The 19,167-nt window shown below is 48.8% G+C and overlaps 1 protein-coding gene, 2 long non-coding RNA genes and 2 other non-coding genes across 5 annotated transcripts; 1 reads left to right on the forward strand and 4 right to left on the reverse strand.

The window, feature by feature from the left end:
* Positions 1 to 340: 340 nt before the first annotated feature.
* On the reverse strand, positions 341 to 2,032 carry LOC135580608 (uncharacterized). The gene is made up of 2 exons (XR_010475527.1): positions 1,907 to 2,032; positions 341 to 1,124 (listed from the first exon to the last, which is right to left on the reverse strand). It is a non-coding gene; the product is annotated as an uncharacterized LOC135580608 (long non-coding RNA).
* Positions 2,033 to 7,020: 4,988 nt separating this feature from the next.
* Positions 7,021 to 8,686, forward strand: LOC135580519 (uncharacterized). The gene is made up of 2 exons (XR_010475299.1): positions 7,021 to 7,117; positions 7,903 to 8,686. It is a non-coding gene; the product is annotated as an uncharacterized LOC135580519 (long non-coding RNA).
* Positions 8,687 to 9,287: 601 nt separating this feature from the next.
* On the reverse strand, positions 9,288 to 9,359 carry TRNAQ-CUG (transfer RNA glutamine (anticodon CUG)). Its single transcript has one exon. It is a non-coding gene; the product is annotated as a tRNA-Gln (tRNA).
* A 1,172-nt stretch (positions 9,360 to 10,531) lies between these two features.
* On the reverse strand, positions 10,532 to 10,603 carry TRNAM-CAU (transfer RNA methionine (anticodon CAU)). Its single transcript has one exon. It is a non-coding gene; the product is annotated as a tRNA-Met (tRNA).
* Positions 10,604 to 14,342: 3,739 nt separating this feature from the next.
* LOC135580609 (olfactory receptor 12D1-like) lies at positions 14,343 to 16,089 on the reverse strand. Its single transcript, XM_065077216.1, has one exon. The coding sequence runs from the start codon at positions 15,479 to 15,481 to the stop codon at positions 14,783 to 14,785; it is 699 nt and encodes a 232-aa protein (XP_064933288.1). The 5' UTR covers positions 15,482 to 16,089; the 3' UTR covers positions 14,343 to 14,782.
* Between the last annotated feature and the right edge of the window lie 3,078 nt (positions 16,090 to 19,167).

Below are 19,167 nucleotides of genomic sequence, written 5' to 3' on the forward strand. Positions count from 1 at the left end.
GGTGCAGATCATGGAGGCCAAGCCTGGCTCAAAGCAGGGTCAAGAAGAGGAGGCTGTTGAGGGCCTTGTCTGGTTGGCTGTTGGACATTTTCTAAGATGGAGAATCTACAGCCTTGCTGGGAACCTTTTCCCCATCTTGATCACCATTGTTTCTGGCATTAGGTTTTTTCCTCTCCTGTCCATTGCTTCTGGTGTCCTGTCAGGGAATTCCACCCACCCTGGCACTGTTTCTGCATAGGGACACAGTCACTGTCATGGGAAAGAGCAGGTTCTCCCTCTTTCTTGCAGAGCGGTTGAACAACTGACAGAGGAGGAGGACAAACCACCACGAGTCTCCAGCTATGCTGCGCAAAGTCTTTAATGAGAAGGAGCAAAAGCAGTGGCACAGAACAGAGATCAAGAAACACATCTGCAGGGTTCAGGGCAACACAGAGAACAGCCCATTGCCCAAGGACAAGCTTGAAACACAAAGCACTTGCCTTTCCCCATTCTACTCCACCTGCTGGCAATCCCAGCCCAGCAAGAGCAGTCCCTAACTCCAGCACCCTCCCCCAGCACCAGGAGGTTCAGCAAAGCAGAAGAGAATGAGCCCTTTCTCAAGGAGCTCAGAGCAAAGCAGAGCCAGAGGAGGCACAGCGAGGCCTGACGTGCAGCCAGGAGCCGTGGGCACAGGTCCCTCCTGCCAGCTGGCATGAGGACACCCAGCCCATCTGCAAGGCCTGGCCACACTCCTGCTGTGCAGTCCCCATCATTCTTCCTGCTCCAGAAGGGACGATGCACCAGGTTCAGCAGTTCAGTCGGCAGCGGGGGGGAGGCAGGCACAGCCCTGACCCCCCCAGTCCAAGGGAGCCCCCAGAAGAGATGGGAACCCCCCCAGTGCTGAGGGAGCTCCCAACAGCAGCTGACAGAGAGGATCCCACAACTGTGTTCTGAGGGAAAGAAGTGAGGATGGGGCCCGGCAGGGTCACCACCACTGGAGAGGCCTCAATGGCCACCGTCGAGTCACCACAGCGGGCGACACAGGGCTCACTGCAGCTGCTTGCAAGTGGGGTTGGGCCCGAGGAACCACAAGGTGCTGGGATACAGGGTCTGAAGCAAGACATCTCTCGGTGAGGGAGGCAAAGCTGAAACACAGAGCACAGACACAACACAATTTCAGTCTGTCTTTCTTGTCCTCACTTCTCTCTGCAGATGCACTTCACTCTCCTCCACCTGCCTTTTAACTCTAAGTTCAGAAATTGCCTCCAGCTCATCTTGCTGACATGTACAACAGGTATGACACCTCAGCTAAAGCTAGATTTGAATGCCTAGGACCAAAGAAGTGCCTAACTGACTGCTGATGTCACAAGGACCTCCTCCTGCATTACCCAGTGCAAAAGCCCAGATGAAGGTTCATGCAACTAGTCCACCACAAATGTGCTGCGTGGAGCAAGGGTTTCAGAAATCAGCTCTTGAGAACACACAGTGTGCACAGAGCTGCCATGGCCCTCACTGTGCTCTCTGAGTTGCATGGTCCAGAAAGACTTGAACCACTGTTGGGACAGGACCCAGCTCAGTGGATTAAAAGCCCCTGTGGAGAGCCTGATCATACCCCATCTCCAGAACAGGCAGTGCTGCATGGAAGGAGCCACTGGATGCACTTGTCCATTTGGTTAGAGACCATCTGTCTAAAGCAGAAATTCTGCTGAGCAGACCTCCCTGCAGCTGAGCCCCATTCATCCCCTTGTGCTTGAAAGAACCTTCCTCTTCCCAGCTCTCCCCAGCCAGGCCCATGCAAAAGGAAAGTGGTGGCAGCCCTTCAGCAGTTCTATTGCTGTGCACGTTGAGGCAGCCCAAGGATCCACCTGAGTAGCCACCATGACAGCAGTTCAGCCCATGGGGAGAGATGGAGTGCACAGAGTCTTACCTCGTTCCTGGAGGAAAGGGAGGCAAGAGAGGAGGATGCAGAGCCTGGAGCAGCGCAGGCTTTTATGCTGTGTCCTAGTGCTCTGTGGGGTCACAAACATTCCTTGGTCATGAAGCATCTAAGCTCCCATTAGTTGTTGCTTGCCAAAGCCTTGCTGGTGATTGAGTCCCCGCCCCTTTCATCTGAAATATTTTGCTCCCACTTCATAATAACTGGAATGAGCTGTGAATCACAGAACGAGTTTTCATTCTAAAGGTCCTTAAATATAATTTTGCTCTACCCCCCTCACGTGGACAAGGACACCTTTGACAAGAAAAAGTTTCTCAAAGGCCCTCCCAGCTGTGCTTTAAACACTTCCAAGATGGAGCAATCACAGCTTCTATGGAAGGCCTGGTCCAGTGTCTCACCACCATCACAGGGAAGACTTTCTTTCAAATATTTAATCTACATCTAACCTTTTTCATTTTAAAAACTTTGCCTCTCTTCTTGTCACTGCTCTCCATGACAAAGTGTCCCTCCCCATCTTGAGGTCTCTGAAGAGCCTTCTATTCTCTAGCATAAAAAACCCCAAATCTCTCATCCCCTCCTCCTAGGAGAGGTGCCCAGACCCCCTGATCATCTGTGTGTACTACTCTGGACCCAAATGAGCAGGTCCATGTATTTCCTATGTTGGAGGCCCTACATCTAAACACTGTACTCCAGGTGGAGTCTCATGGGGCAGAGTAGATGGGTAGAATCACCTCTGACTTTCAGGCCACCCTTCTTCTGATACAGCCCAGGATACAACTGGCTTTCTGGGCTGCGAGCATGCATTGGCAGCTCATATTCAGTTCTTCATCCACCAATATGCCCAAATCCTCCACCACAGGGCTGCTCTCTATTCAATTATGGCGCAGCCCATATCCATGTTTGGGATTGCCCTGACCCAGGTGCAGGACCTTGCATATGGCTTTGTTGAACTTCATGAGGTTCGCCTGGACCCCCTCTCTAGCTTGTCAAGGTCCGTCTGGCTGGCATCCCTTCCCTCTAGAGTAACAGTCATGTCACTCAACTTGGTCCCATCCGCAAGCTTGTTGAGGGTGAACTCAATCCCACTGTCTGTGTTCTCAGCAAAGATTTTAAATAATACTGGTCCCAGTACAGACCCTTGAGGGACACCACTGGTCGTTGGTCTTCCCCCGGACTTCAAGACATTGACTGCAACTCTTTGAGTGTGACCACTGAGCCAATGTGTAGAAGGCCAGTAAGTTTCTCGGGCACAATTTGCCAGGAGAACCATGTTGACTGTCACCAGTCATCTTTGTTTCCATGTGCCTTAGACTAGTTTCCAGGAGGATCTGCCTTATGGTCTTGCTGGGCAAAGAGGTGAGACTGACCAGGCTGCAGTTCCCTCAGTCTTCCTTTCTACACTTTTAAAAAGTGGGGGTTATGTTTTCACTTTTCCAGAAATTTCACCAACCTGCCACAGCTCTTCAAATTTAATCGCTATTGGCTTTGCAACTTCATCTGCCAATTTCTTCAGGATCCTTGGACGCATCTCAACAAGTCCCGTGGAGTTGTGCACATTCACGTTTGTTATATGGGCTTGAACGTGATCTCCCGTGATGACTGGTACTTCATTCTCCCAGGCCCTGCCTTTGGATTCCATTAATTTGGTGTTGTGGCTAAGACACTTGCCAGTGAAGACAGTGACAAAAAAAGTTGTTGAGTATATCTACCTCTTGCATGTCAATTGTAGTCATACTACCCCAGTCTTGACCCCTTGGATAAATTCTTCCGCACTAGTAAACAACAGGTCCAGCAGTGTCTCTCCTCTGGATGGAGTTTCCATCACCCGTAATAAAAAGTTGTCCTCAGCACATTCCAGTAGTTTCCCGACTGCTTGCGGTTTGCCGTACCACTTTCCCAGCAGATGTCTGGGAGGCTGAAGCCCCCTATCAGGATCAGCGCTGGGTGACTGTGATACGTCAAAACAGTTCTTCTGTGTCCCACATTTGTAAGGTAAATAAACTCTGAAGCTCAGCTTGTGTGCAGCCAGATTTTAAGTGGGTTTGTGTCTCATGAATTGCCTTTGTCACATTGCCCTCTTCATGGTGAGCATAAACACGAGCCATGGTGAAATGCATCTATGATGGACACCTTGAGTTAGCTGTTGGGTGATTTTAGTGCAGATATTCAAGCTAAACCTAAGGAACATTTCTACAATGGGTCATTGTAGACACACAGGAGAGAGCAAGTAGGTTCAAGACTGCACAATCTTGTACAGGAGAATAGATGCTGTTCTGCAGGGATGTTGCAAAGCTGAATAGCAAAGAAGGATCATTGTGGGCTGGAGGAAAACCCCTTGCAAGCAGGACTGAGGGCCACAAGGACCTTAAATACTCGTATCAGGCTCTGCCACAGCTTGTTTAATCTGCCTATGAGCCCAAGGAACAAAAGGAAGATTAATAATAATGAAGAGGAGACCAGAGGGTCAAGCTGGTGTCTTTCAAGTAACCTCTCCATGGGATCTCCATAGCCACATCCCTTGATAACCAGGCCCTCATGTTTCTTCCAAAAAGGAATCTAGGCTCAGATCAAGAAGTGAAGAACCTTGTGAAAAGAAGCAAATCAACACATAGGAGGGTGGTCACAGAGAAGCCCATGCCCATCTGTGAAAGACACCCACACCCAAATCGACTTGATTTGCTCAGAAAGAGCATCCCATACCCCAGAGGTCTGCATGGCCTGAGTTTGCAGACAGGTTCAGGGCAGAGAGCCGAAAGCTCATGGCCTCTTTTCTTGGTCACAGATGGGGTGACCCATTCCATACATTTCAGACTACAAAGGGACATTGGATCAGTCTCACAGAGCACCTGGGAGTCATCATGATGTGAAAGAGTTGGGAAAAACCCTGAGCTCCTGGCAAACGTGAGTCATCATGCTGGGGGCTCCAGTGGACAAAGTGCCCCAGCCTCAGGCATGTCAGAGATACCAGAGTCACCAGAGTCATAGCCTCATTCCTCTGAAAGCTCTGCTTTCCTCAAAGGCATTACCACACCTTTTAGCATCATTCCTGAATCAACTGGTGCTTCTATGCAGCCTTGTGCTGCAGCTGACTTCCAAGGCATTGCTGTTTGTTTGCTGCTCAAGGGCTCTTGAGACTCCATGCTCTTCCAAATAATGATGGTTAGAAGGGACCTGAGAAGGTCCTCTGGACCAATCTCCTGCTCTGAGCAGACAAACTTCCCACTTACCTCAGGAAGCTCTGAGCCTTGTCCTGTTGACTTCTGAACTCTGCCACCATTGGAGAAGTCACTGTCTCTAGGACAGCACATCCAGGGCTGCACTGTGCCCCTTGCGGGCCACCAGGAGATGGCAGTGAGGGTGCCAGCATTGTTTAGCAGTTACACAGAAAGGTCTGGGGAAATGAGATGAATAGATTTTTTCATGTGGTCTGTATAATGACACCTCAGGGATGGCCACTTCTCTTTCTCCTTCTCAGTCTGGTTGTTTCATCCCACTTTTGAAACGCACTGATATCTAGGTTTGATCTGAATGAGCCAAGAAATCTTGTAGTGGTCCATGAAGACCATGAGTGCTGGATGTGTGAATGCCACATGGTCTGCATTTCACTTTCATGCCATTGAGTATAACCCTCTTCTGGGCAGCAGGTGTGACAGGAAGAAGAGGGAAAGTCTGTAGAAGCAGAACTTTCACTGTAAATCCTGGAAGGAGCCTTCACTCCTAATCCTTCTGTTTACTTCCCATCCACCTCCAGACCTCATCCCATAACCCTGGGATCTTCTGGAGAGAAGTACTGGCAGAGGAACAGACAGAACGTGAGGGCTGGAGCACGTGGTGTGTAGGGTAAGGCTCACGCCACTAGGGTTATGGAGTCTGGTGAAGATGAGCAATGTGGGGAGCAGGAGATGGATGTAAATGCAAAAGGGTAAGAGGCCTGAAGCTGTTGAGTTATTGGGGAATTTGAGCTGCTTGGAGCAGTTCATTGGAGCAGAGGACCTCCAGACACCCATTCCAACTGTTGTACTTCTCAGGTATGCTGAATAAAAGAGTCGCATTGGTTGGAAGAGACCCTCAAGAAAATCAAGTGCAGCCGTTGACCTAACACTGTCACATGAGTCCTTGAGTAGCCAGCAAAAGGTCATGCCTTGGAACACAGCAACAGTTCAAGATCACGTAGAAGCACCAGTGGTTTCATGAGGCCATGAGCTCTAGTATCGCTGGTGCACCTGAGGCCAGGACAACATGTCCACTGAAATTCACAGCAATAACTCATGTTTGCCGGTAGTTCAGGGTTTTTCCCAGGTGCTCTAGGAGGCTGATCCAATGGCCCTTTGTAGTCTGCAATGCATGGAATGGGCCGTGCCATTCCTGACCTAAGAAAAATGGCCATGAGCATTTGGTTCCTTGCCCTGCACTTGTCCGCATAAGCAGGCCATGCAAGCCTTAGGGCTCTGGGGTTCCCTTGCAGAGCAAACCAGGTCCATTTGGGTGTGGGTCTCTTTCAAGAAAGGACAAGGGCATCTCTTTAATCACAAAACCTGGATGTGGTACAGCCTGATGAACATGAACAAGGTCGTTGTGGCTGTCATTCCAACCCACAAGGGACTTCCCTCCAGCCCCAAGTGGTTTTTCCTTGCTGTTCAGCTTTGCCACATCCCTGTAGAGGTGCATCTCTTCTCCTGTATGAGATTGCACAGTCTCAACATTCTGTTACAACTTACTCATAGTCTCCTCCGTGTCTACAATGACCTGTGGGGAGAAACGTCTCTCAGGTTTAGCCTGTGTGCCTGCACTGAAAACATTGGAGAGTTGACTTGACGTATCCTTTAAAGCAGAACTTCACCAGGACTGGTGGTTGCACTCACCATTAAGAAGGCAATGTGACAATCCATATCACAAAATAACCAAAAAAATCAACCTGAATACTAGACTTAGACCTCAGAAGTAAGTTGCCTTATGAAGCTGGGACACAGATTAATTATTTTGGTGTCCAGCAGTATGAAAAAGGAACACAACATTTGGGATGGAAGGACCAAGTAATTAAGCACCAGCAAGGACTCATCAAGCAACAGCTACTATGTGTTTAGATGCTTCATGAGCAAGGAATGTTTGTGGCCCCACAGAGCACTAGGACACAGCATAAAAGCCTGCGCTGCTCCAGGCTCTGCATCCTCCTCTCTTGCCTCCCTTTCCTCCAGGAACGAGGTAAGCCTCTGTGCACTCCATCTCTCCCCATGGGCTGGACTGCTGTCATGGTGGCTACTCAGGTGGATGCTTGGGCTGCCTCAACGTGCACAGCAATAGAACTGTGAAGGGCTGCCAACTCTTTCCCTTTTGATGGGCCTGGCTGGGGAGAGCTGGGAAGACGAAGGTTGTTTCAAGCACAAGGGGATGAATGGGGCTCAGATGCAGGGAGGTCTGCTTGCTCAGCAGAACTTCTGCTTTAGACAGATGGTCTCTAACCAAATGGACAAGTGCATCCAGTGGCTCCTTCCATGCAGCACTGCCTGTTCTGGAGATGGGGTATGATCAGGCTCTCCACAGGGGATTTTAATCCACTGAGCTGGGTCCTGTCCCAACAGTGGTTCAAGTCTTTCTGGACCATGCAACTCAGAGAGCACAGTGAGGGCCATGGCAGCTCTGTGCACATTGTGTGTTCTCAAGAGCTGATTTCTGAGACCCTTGTTCCATGCAGCCTATTTGTGGTGGACTAGTGGCATGAAACTTCATCTGGGCTTTTGCACTGGGTAATGCAGGAGGAGGTCCTTGTGACATCAGCAGTCAGTTAGGCACTTCTTTGGTCCTAGGCATTCAAATCTAGCTTTAGCAGAGGTGTCATACCTGTTGTACATGTCAGCAAGATGAGCTGGAGGCAATTTCTGAACTTACAGTTAAAAAGCAGGTGGAGGAGAGTGAAGTGCATCTGCAGAGAGAAGTGAGGACAAGAAAGACAGACTGAAATTGTGTTGTGTCTGTGCTCTGTGTTTCAGCTTTGCCTCCCTCACCGAGAGATGTCTTGCTTCAGACCCTGTATCCCAGCACCTTGTGGTTCCTCGGGCCCAACCCCACTTGCAAGCAGCTGCAGTGAGCCCTGTGTCGCCCGCTGTGGTGACTCGACGGTGGCCATTGAGGCCTCTCCAGTGGTGGTGACCCTGCCGGGCCCCATTCTCACTTCTTTCCCTCAGAACACAGTTGTGGGATCCTCTCTGTCAGCTGCTGTTGGGAGCTCCCTCAGCACTGGGGGGGTTCCCATCTCTTCTGGGGGCTCCCTTGGACTGGGGGGGTCAGGGCTGTGCCTGCCTCCCCCCCGCTGCCGACTGAACTGCTGAACCTGGTGCATCGTCTCTTCTGGAGCAGGAAGAATGATGGGGACTGCACAGCAGGAGTGTGGCCAGGCCTTGCAGATGGGCTGGGTGTCCTCATGCTAGCTGGCAGGAGGGACCTGTGCCCACGGCTCCTGGCTGCACGTCAGGCCTCGCTGTGCCTCCTCTGGCTCTGCTTTGCTCTGAGCTCCTTGAGAAAGGGCTCATTCTCTTCTGCTTTGCTGAACCTCCTGGTGCTGGGGGAGGGTGCTGGAGTTAGGGACTGCTCTTGCTGGGCTGGGATTGCCAGCAGGTGGAGCAGAATGGGGAAAGGCAAGTGCTTGGTGTTTCAAGCTTGTCCTTGGGCAATGGGCTGTTCTCTGTGTTGCCCTGAACCCTGCAGATGTGTTTCTTGATCTCTGTTCTGTGCCACTGCTTTTGCTCCTTCTCATTAAAGACTTTGTGCAGCATAGCTGGAGACTCGTGGTTGTTTGTCCTCCTCCTCTGTCAGTTGTTCAACCGCTCTGCAAGAAAGAGGGAGAACCTGCTCTTTCCCATGACAGTGACTGTGTCCCCATGCAGAAACAGTGCCAGGGTGGGTGGAATTCCCTGACAGGACACCAGAAGCAATGGACAGGAGAGGAAAAAACCTAATGCCAGAAACAATGGTGATCAAGATGGGGAAAAGGTTCCCAGCAAGGCTGTAGATTCTCCATCTTAGAAAATGTCCAACAGCCAACCAGACAAGGCCCTCAACAGCCTCCTCTTCTTGACCCTGCTTTGAGCCAGGCTTGGCCTCCATGATCTGCACCTCAGCTCTTGTGTGATTTGCTGAGCCGCTGCTGGATCCCCCATCCAGAAGCAGCCATCAGGAAGAAGGGATCTGAGATGGGGCAGGGCCAGAGCTCGGGAAACCTGCAGAGGTTTGTTGGGCACAGGGCAGGAGAAGGGGCACTGATGTCAGTGCCAGGGCTGGGAGCACAGGAGAGGAGGGCTGATGGGAATGCATTAAAGAAGTGACCCAACAGCAAGGCTGTGCATGCAGAGGAAAGCTCTGAGAGAGCTAAAACTTGAGGTCCCACTGAGATTTGAACTCAGACCAGTGGATTCAGAGTGCAGAGTGCTCACCATTACACCATGGGACCTGCTGAACACCTGTTGTCTTTCTCCTGTGGCCACCCCAGTGCAGCCATATGGTCCTGGGTGAGCCTGGCACTCTCTCCATCTGCCTGGCCATCACCAAGTACAAACGCTCTTCCTCCAGGGCCACCAGGCACCCGCTACTCACAGGGCTTTTCAAGGGAATGCCAGAGCTATTTGCACAAGCCTCACATGCCTTCTGTTACAAGATCCAGGCTGATAAGCCCTGAGAATCTCACTTTCTGTTCATAAGACCTGGTTATGAAGTTTCCAGCTTATGCTCTTCAACATTGCCCCTCACAGAGTGCATTGATAGCCCAGAGTTGGGTGGTTTGATGCTTGTACTTGTGCTCTCTGCTGCTGCTTCCCTGCACCCCCATGTTGAAGACCCTGCATGATCCGGACTGCTTTCCTCTGCTAGGATTGTCTTGGCTGACTTCAAACCCTGGGCCTTTCTTCCAGGACACACTGTTCCCTTCTGTCCCAAAGTAGCCTCTCCCTCAGTGAGAATGGCGTTCATCTCCTAAGGCTGTTCCAGACTCCTTCACACCAGGCTCCTTTACCTCCACGAGCAGGATGCATCTTCCCTCTGCTCTTTCCCACTCTTTTCGTTTCTTCCTCCTCTCTCAGCCTGGCTTTTTCTGCCCTTTCTCAAATTTTTCTTCACTGAGGGGCCACACACATTGCTGATGGCTCAGCTTTATGGTGCAGCAGGTGCACTGCAGAGCTGGAACTGTCCACATCCCACACAGGTCTTCCCCTTTCCTCTTGACACAGAGGTGGTTCCCACACTAACAGGCTTGTCCTCCTCCCCAGCTGCAGAGCCCTGATAGTCCCCTCTTGTGTCTGGGAAGGTGGGGACTGAGCTGCCTGGTGGCAAGTGGGAAACAGCAGCGTTCCCAGGACATCCCCTGCCTGCTTGGGGGAACTGTGTGCTGTGCTCTGGCTGCTGGTCCACAGCCTCCTCTACCTTGCTGATGGGCACTTTGGAAGCGGTGCCTGCAGAGAAAGCAAAGGAGAAGGTGTCAGTGGCAGAGAGAGGGGGCTCAGGCACTGGGACAGCCCTGGGCAGCCCTGGGTGTCCAGAGGGCAGGAGGGCAGCAGTGCAGGGAGCACCTGGTGAACGCTGCAAGGCAGAGGCAGTGTCTGGTGGGGCTGGAGCGAGGCCAAAAGCAAGTAGCAGAGGATGGTTTTGATCCATCGACCTCTGGGTTATGGGCCCAGCACGCTCCCGCTGCGCCACTCTGCTCCCCCCAGCAGCTCTGCAGGGACCTCCCCAGCTCTGCCTGATGCTGCCTGGACCTGCTAGCACCAGCGCTGCTGCTCAGGCCTCCTGCCCTCCTCTTTCCTGCACCCATCACCAGGCTGCACCAAGCTCTCCCTGCAAACCTCAGTGTCCCCGCATTTGGGCTGGCAAGCGCAAGGGCCTTGCTTTGTCCTTCTCCCCTCTTCGGCAACCCTTGCTATACATACAGACTGGGGGACCAGATGCTGGAGAGCAGCTCCACGGAGAAGGATCTGGGGGTTCTGTTTGACAGCAAGTTGGACATGAGCCAACAGTGTGCCCTGGCAGCCAAGAGGTCCAACCGTACCCTGGGGTGCATCCAGCACAGCATGGCCAGCCAGGTGAGGGAGGGGACTGTCCCGCTCTGCTCTGCACTGGAGCGGCCTCACCTGAGACACTGTGTGCAGGGCTGGGTGCCATGGGATAAAGAAGATATTAAGCTACTAGAGAGTGTGCAGAAGAGGGCTAAAAAGTTGCTGAAGGGTTTGGAGAAGAAGCCAAATGAAGAGCAGCTAAAGCCTCTGGTTTTGTTCAGCCTGGAGGACACTGATGAATAAAGTGCACTGGAGTCTCTATGGGGTCTCTCAAAAGCGTGGGAAGACACAGCCCCGTATTTACCCTAATTCCAAACACAGGTGATTCCTCCTCCTTTACCCATTGACTGAGGTACTTGGAGCACACAAGCTTTGCGATCTGCCTTTCGTATTCAGCCAGCAACATCCCCTTATGTGTCCCCCCACCAACATTCCCTGTAAACTGACTGGTTAAACCTATAAGTTTTTGCTTGGAGAAGAGGAAACTAAGGGGTGACTCATGCATGGTTATCAATATGGAAAGGGGGAGTGTCAGGAGGATGGAGCCAGGCTCTTCTTGGTGACAGCCAGTGACAGGACAAGGGGCAATGGGTGCAAATTGGAACACAGGAGGTTCCATTGAAATCTGAGGAGAAACTTGTTTGGGGTGAGGGTGCCAGAGCCTGGCCCAGGCTGCCCAGGGAGGTTGTGGAGTCTCCTTCTGTGCAGACATTCCAACCCGCCTGGACACCTTCCTGTGTAACCTCATCTGGGTGTTCCTGCTCCATGGGGGGATTGCACTGGATGAGCTTTCCAGGGCCCTTCCAACCCCTGACACTCTGGGATTCTGTGGTAAGTCTGTTGCACTCCATTGTGTCAAGATACGGGCCTGGTCACCACTGTAAAAGGCAACAAGTTTAATATATCAGCAACATAAGGAGCGGTAAGGGGAATGTCCATCCCTGATGGATATAGAGGGAAACATAGTGACAGAAGATGAGGGAAATGCTGAAGTACTAAATGCCATCTTTGCCTCAGTCTTCAATAGTCAGAACAGTTGTGCTTCAGGTACCCAGCCCCCTGAGCCAGAAGACAGGGATGCTGAGCAGAATGAAGCACAAATAATCCAAGGATAAATGGTTAGCGTCCTGCTACACTGCTTGGACATCCACAAGTCTATGGGGCCAGATGAGATGCACCCAAGGGTGTCGAGGGAGCTGGCAGAGGTGATCACCAAGCCACTTTCCATTAATTATCTGCAGTCTTAGCTAACTGGGAAGGTCCCAGTTGACTGGAATTTGGCTAACGTGACACCCATCTAGAAGAAGCGTCAGAAGGAAGATCCAGGGAACTACAGACCTGTCAGTCTAACCTGGTGCTAGGGAAGGTCATGGAGCAGATAATCCTGTGGATCATGACATGGCATATAGAAGAGAACCATAAGATCAGGCCCAGTCAACGTGGGTTTAGGAAAGGCAGGTTCTGTTTGACCAACCTGATCTCCTTGTATGACAAGATGACCCACGTAGTAGATGAGGGAAAGGCTGTGGATGTTGTGTAGTTAGATTTTAGTAAGGCCTTTGACACCATATCCCACAGCATCTCCTGGAGAAGCTGCAGCTCATGGCCTGGATGGTGTATCTGCAATGGGTAAAGAACTGGTTGGATGGCCGGGCCCAAAGAGTTGTGGTGAAAGGAACCAAATCCAGTGGGTGGCTGGTTATGAGTGGTGTCCTCAGGGCTCTGTACTGGAGGCAGTTTTGTTTGGTCTCTTTGTCAATAATCAGAATGAGGGGATTGAGTGCACCCTCAGTGAGTCTGCAGATGACACCAAATTGGGTGAAAGTGTTGATCTGTTGGAAGGTAGGAAGGCCATACAGAGGGATCTGGACCAGCTGGAGCGTTGGGCTGAGGGCAAGTGCCTGAGGTTTAACAAGGTGTCGTGGTTTAACCCAAGTTAGCAGTACGACCAATAGCCATTCGCTCTCCCCCTCCCCTGCCCCGCCCCAGCAGGGGAAAGAATCAAAAAGGAAGGGAGAAACTCGGATTGAGATAAACACAGTTTAATAAAATAACTAAAATAACAAAATACTAATACACTACTAGTAGATATCTATCTATATATATATAGATATAGAGAGAGATATATAAATAAGAGAAATAAAATATACTCAAAACAATTGCAGATAAACTCTGGCCACAAATGAGCAGCTAATCCCAGCAAGCCACACCTGTTCCTAAAGCTGATCCCAGAGAGAGAGAAAGAGAGAAAAAAGGCAGAGGAGCCCAGAGGCCTCTGCAAAATGGCAAAAGGCTGGGCTGAGTGTCCCAACCGAACTTTCTGGCTACCAACAGAGAGAGAGAGTGAAAAACCAGAGAGATCACTAGAGCCAAAACTGGAAGTTTCTTGCTCCCCAACTCTCCTTAAATCATTAGCAGGATACTAATGGGATGGAATACTCAAATTGATCAGTCTGGATGTCAGTCAAGCTCTGCTCCATTTCTGCCGCCCTTCCTTGATGCCTCACACCTGTAAGCAAGGTACTCAAAATGTCCTTGGCTCTCAGACCAAAGCAATTAAAAACATTAACTCTGTGTTGGGGTGTTATCTGCTTGTTCTCAACTAAGGCCAAAAAATTGGTGTGCTAGCTATGAAAAAGGAAAGTTTTCTAACTGCACGAAGAAAGTTAACCCATTTTCGGTCAAACCAGCACACAAGGCCAAGTGCTGGGGCCTGCACTTGGGTCACAACAACCCCATGAACGGTGCAGGCTCAGGGAAGAGTGGCTGAAAAGCTGCCTGGCAGAAAGGGATCTGGGAGTGTTGATTGACAGCCAACTGAACATGAGCCAGCAGTGTGTTCAGGTGGCCAAAAGGCCACCAGCATCCTGGCATGTATCAGGAATAGTGTGACCAGGAGGACTAGAGCAGTGGTTTTGCCACTGCACTCGGTGCTGGGGAGGTCTCACCTCGAATAGTGTTTTCAGTTTTGGGCCCCTCATCATAAGAGGGTTATTGAAGTACTGGAGAGAGTGCAGAGGAGGTGATGAAGCTGGTGAAGGACCTGGCGCACAAGTGTGGTGAGGAGCAGTTGAGGGAACAAGGTCTGTTTAGCCTTAAGAAAAGGAGGCTGAGGGGAGACCTTATTGCTATCTACAACTGCCTGAAGGGAGGTTGGAGAATGGAGGGGGTTGGTCTCTTCTCCCAAGAAACAACTGATTGGACAAGAGGAAATGGCCACAAGTTATGTCAGGGGAGGTTTAGATTGGATATTAGAAAAAGATTTTCCCGGAAAGGGTTTTCAGGCAATGGAACAGGCTGCCCAGGGCAGTACTGGAGTCACCATCCCTGGAGGGGTTGAAAAGGTGTTTAGAGAAGGTTCTTAGGCACATGGTTTAGTGCTAGGATTGGGTTATGGTTGGACTCAGTGATGCTGAGGGTCTCTTCCAACTGAAATGATTCTATGATTCTATGATACGATTCCATGACATGAAACTGTAATCCAGGCTAAGACTGAAGGTGCTGAATGTCTGTGTTAAGACACACAAAATCTCAAAATTAAGTACTTATAAACCGCTGCATCCCACACTAAAGTTGGGATTTGGTACCCAAGTATAAGTAGATATCCAGTGCTCTTAGGAATGTCCTTAAATCACAGGCATGGAGTGTGACAAAGGAACTGCAACAGACGTGTCCAGTTCTGGATCCAAAGGCAAAGTCAGGGTAGGATACTTGAGGACATTTAACATGTCTGTAGCAGTTCATGTAAATACAGATCAGTGGTTTCATCATTCAGCAGATCCTTCCAGTGGTCTGACTCAAGTCAAATGTTGACAATATCATGCTCAAGTTATGTCCACTCAAAACATAGCATTTTTTTCAGGGCAGATCTCTTCTCCGGGTTCCTAAGAGTGTAGATCAAGGGGTTCAGAGCTGGGGTGACAGCACTGTACAGGAGAGACACTTGCACATCCCTTTGAAGGGAGCTTCCTGAGGAGGGTGGTGTGTAATTGAAGAGCACTGGAATGTACAACAGTGCCACAACAGTGAGGTGGGAGGCACAGGTGGTGAAGGGCTTCCATCTTCCTTCCTGGGACCGGACTTTATGGAAGGTGAAGAAGATGAGGTAGAGGTAGGAGAGGACTATGAGAGCAAAGGAGCCTAGTGCAACAGATGTGGTAATGACATTGAGGAGGGTCATGTTGAGGCTGGTACTACTGCAAGCCAAATTCAACAGTGGCTTGATGTCACAGAAGAAGTGATGAATGTGGTTGTGGCCACAGAAAGTCAGCTGAGAGGTCATGACTGAGTGTATCATGGCATGCACAAAACCAATGGACGAGCTGGCCGCAGCCAGCAGCAGACAAGTCTGGGGGCTCATGACAAGGGTGTAGCGCAAAGGATTGCAGATGGCCACATAACGGTCATAGGCCATGGTGGCCAGTAGCACAACCTCAGTACTTCCCAGGAAGTGGAAGAAGTGGAGCTGGGCCAAGCACCCACCAAAAGAGATGGGCTGATGCCCAAAGAGAAGGCCAGTCAACATCATGAGACCAGTGACTGTGGAGCAGACGATGTCCAGGCAGGACAAGTTCTCCTATTTCTGTCTAGAGCCAATAAAATCTTCAAATGAAGTCTTCCACCTATGCATAACATCGGAGTATGTAAGGTGTAAAACAGGACTGCTTCCTCACCTTCACCCACACTCATATTTCAGTTGTCCTCATCTGTAACTTCCTGCTGCAACTCCTGATCCCATCAATAAATCTTCTAAGTTTTGATGCTTTCTTTCCACTGTTGTGCCTACATTTCATTAAGTTGATTTCAGTTTTCACATTTCTAATGGTTACCATCTCTTCCAGACAGTTCTGAGATATGAAAAATTGCACACTTTCTGATTTTGTGTAAACAGCCAGCAGAAGGTGCTCTAAGGTACCATATAGTCCTCAGCATTTCTTTTGGATGCTGATGAGAATAAAGCAAGAGGCTGCCTGAGCTTGTGATCACAAACTGCTTTTCCTATTGGACTGTATACTTTGCCTAAAGAATGTCTCTAGGTTGCTCAGCAGCAGACGAATGGGACAAAAGCCAAGATCTCATCTCCCACAATACTGTGATGGAGCAAGACTGAACTTGCAGGAGACGAGTTACCTGGTGCAAGTTCCAGACGAACGGGCTCATCCCACTGAAAGTCGGTCATACTGCCCAATGAGACAACACGGTCAGTTCTGTCACCATCGTTCGTCTCTGGGCAATTCCCAACCATCCAGAATAAAGAACAAAATCCTGACATTATATTAGTAGAGCAGGCAGGCACAGCTATTTCTTGGTTACAACAGAGACTGCAAATCTTACAAGATGAGTAGTTTTCTCTGTACATTCAATGCACGGATGACTAAAATTGATCAATCCAACTAATAAGAAAATAATGACTTTCAAAATACATCTTTTAAAGAGGTTATAACATATATAGGTACATTTCACAGTCTTTCTCATCCATTCTGTTGTACTATATACTTGAAACAAATGATTTTTGAAAGCCATTCAGAGAGGTCTCCAGCCCTATCACTCCTTTTCTCATGCTTCCTTAGCTTAGTTTTTCAGCATGAAAACAGGAAACAAACAGGGAACTTCCAAACTGGTTTCACCATAAAAGGACATGAGCAAGTTGCACACATGCGTCCACTCTGGAACACTGCTCATATTTCTCTGAAAATGCCTTTAGTCTGGTCTTTGAACAAGCTCTATCGGAAACATTAGGTTTGATAATATTACAGCCTTATCAATATTTTAGTGTATCACCTGCACTGCAAGAGTCAGAGATGCCATTCTGTGTGCAATACCAATGCTTCAGTTTCTTCCATGGGATTTGCCACCTTTAGGCTCCAAAGCCCTCCTCATTGAAATGCGTCTGCAGAAAGACAGCATTTCATTCAGGTGTGTTCCACTACCTCCTCTGGTTCTGCCTGTTTTTCTCAGCCAACCACAGGTGATCTAATCCCTTTCCTCTCTTCCTTCTGAACATCTTTTTTTTCTTCTCCTTCTACTACTTCCCTTCTGTTTCCCAGATGCTGACTAATATTTTCTCCGATTAACTGCTGAGCACATACAGTCAAAAGAAAATAGTCTTCCCACACTTATTCTCTTTTATTTTCAATTTTATTGTTATTGTTATTTTAGTTTCCTTCTAACTTAAACACAAATGCAAGTACAAGATTTTTTATGCTAAGTTTTTCCTATTTTTCCAACTATATAAATTACATAATATAAAAAAATAGTTCTGCACAATCCTCACCTCTCTGTCAATCAGCACTTTTCTCATTGCAGTAGGGCCCTTTGATTGAGAATCAGGAAGCAAAGCCAAGGACAAAACAACATATTTTGTGGAGTTAAGAGTGTTTCTACTCTCCTTTTTTCTGTGGTATCTCCTTGGCATTCCTGTAGCTGAGAGATCAATGCTGCAGCTGTGATGACAATGACTACTGTGAGTTCTCAGGGGCTTGTAGTTATATGGGTAGGATTCAAGGAGCAGACTTTGCAAATGCTACCAGAAATCTCTGATGACCGAATTAGAGGAGCAGAAAGTCTTTTCTTCATGTCTAGAATGTGCAAAATATCATCAGCAATTAAATTTCTTATTGCTTTGATCAGTCTCCTGAGATGAGTTTTCTGAATCAATGGTGAATTGCACAGCAACGTAGTGTGTAGATGAGCACCTGCAAAGTAGAAGAGTGAAAATAAAGCAGCCCACAGAGACCAGATAATAACAAATCCTTCCCAAAACTAACCAAGGCAACCAACCCACCCGCAGCCCTCCTTCCAAAAAAGCCAAAAAACATCTTCTCACAGTTTTGTGTCATTGGTGAACTTACTTAACATTCCATTAAGTCCTGCGTTTAAGTTGTTTATGAAGATATCTGGCCCTAAGAGGGATGCCTGCAGGACCCCATAGTGGCTGCTCACCAGCCCAACACAAACCTGTTTACTGGAACCCTTTGAGCCTGACCCATCAGCCCGTTTCTTTCCCACTGCATGGTTCTCTGGGGCCCCCAAGACCATGTAAGACTCATTTTGACTTTGCTTAACATTAGTATATGGCGTTATAATTTTCTCATCCTCAGGCAGAGTTTTAAATGCTTCCCTAGCTAAGTGCATTGACAGATGCAATATTGGCACAAGCAGAGCCTAGCTTGTCTTTGTACATCAGCAAACTCTCCCTGGCCTGTGAGCATATCAAATGCAGCTGTTCTTAATGGATCTCTGTCACCCCTTTCTAAATTCTGTATTACTGCTTATTGTACCATATCATACCAGCATGTCCACCAGAGTAGCTGCTGAATTGTTGTTAATATCATTTGCATCGACGTTCATTAATCCAATGGATTCACAAGATTAAGTAGTAAAAATATTATCAATAAATGCCTGAGTATAAGGTGACTGTAACCCGTGTTCTTTTACTGATTTCCTCGCCTCCTTGACTACTTCCCAGGGAAAAGGAGCCCAGTAACTAGAGTTCTTTCTCCTGTCATTCCCTGTACCTCCCAGCATTACCGGATACACAGACGGTAAAACTTTGCCCTCAAGTAATGCATTTTTTGTAATACCTTGCCACCTCATGGTAGGATTGCCACCTGCAACTCCCCCCTTTCCCTCACCAGAATGCCTATCAGAGGTGTTCTGTTCCAGTTTATGCATTGTAATGTCGTCTCTGCATTCTTGGTCTTCTAGTTGAGCTTGTTGAATCTGTTGCTGTCTCTCCAAATCTTCTACCTTCTGAATAAGCTTTTGGGCCCATTTAGGCTTCATCGGAATCCCAGGATGAATCGGAGGTTCAGGAGTAGGCAGTGTAGACAGTGGCAAAGGAGGAAAAAACTGTTTCTTCTTCATTGAATCAGAGGGTGCATTTGGATCAATGTCCATATCGTCAGTAGACTGGTCCTGGTTTTTTGGCAATTCTTCCCTCAGAAAAGGCACAGACTATTCCTCTGTTGTCTTTTCTTCTGGGAGTGAATACTTTGCTGGATCAGGAGCAAACGCTTGCAATTGAACTGGAACAGCCTGTTTCAAATCACTGAGGCTCATAACGGTCTTTTTGTCCTTTAACTGTTGCAAGTTGGACTCAAAGCCACGAAGGCGCTCTGTGTAACATTTTTTTCGGCTTTTAACTGTTTCAATGTAGAAATTATCAGTCACCAGGTGGTTGCAAGGCTGTTAATATCTTTTTCACTGTGGCTG

Source organism: Columba livia, chromosome 11 (genome assembly GCF_036013475.1).
Source record: "Columba livia isolate bColLiv1 breed racing homer chromosome 11, bColLiv1.pat.W.v2, whole genome shotgun sequence".
Lineage (NCBI taxonomy): Eukaryota > Metazoa > Chordata > Aves > Columbiformes > Columbidae > Columba > Columba livia.

Excerpts from the sequence above, each read along its gene's own strand:
- LOC135580609 (XM_065077216.1), bottom strand. The coding sequence starts at position 15,481 with ATGATGTTGACTGGCCTTCTCTTTGGGCATCAGCCCATCTCTTTTGGT.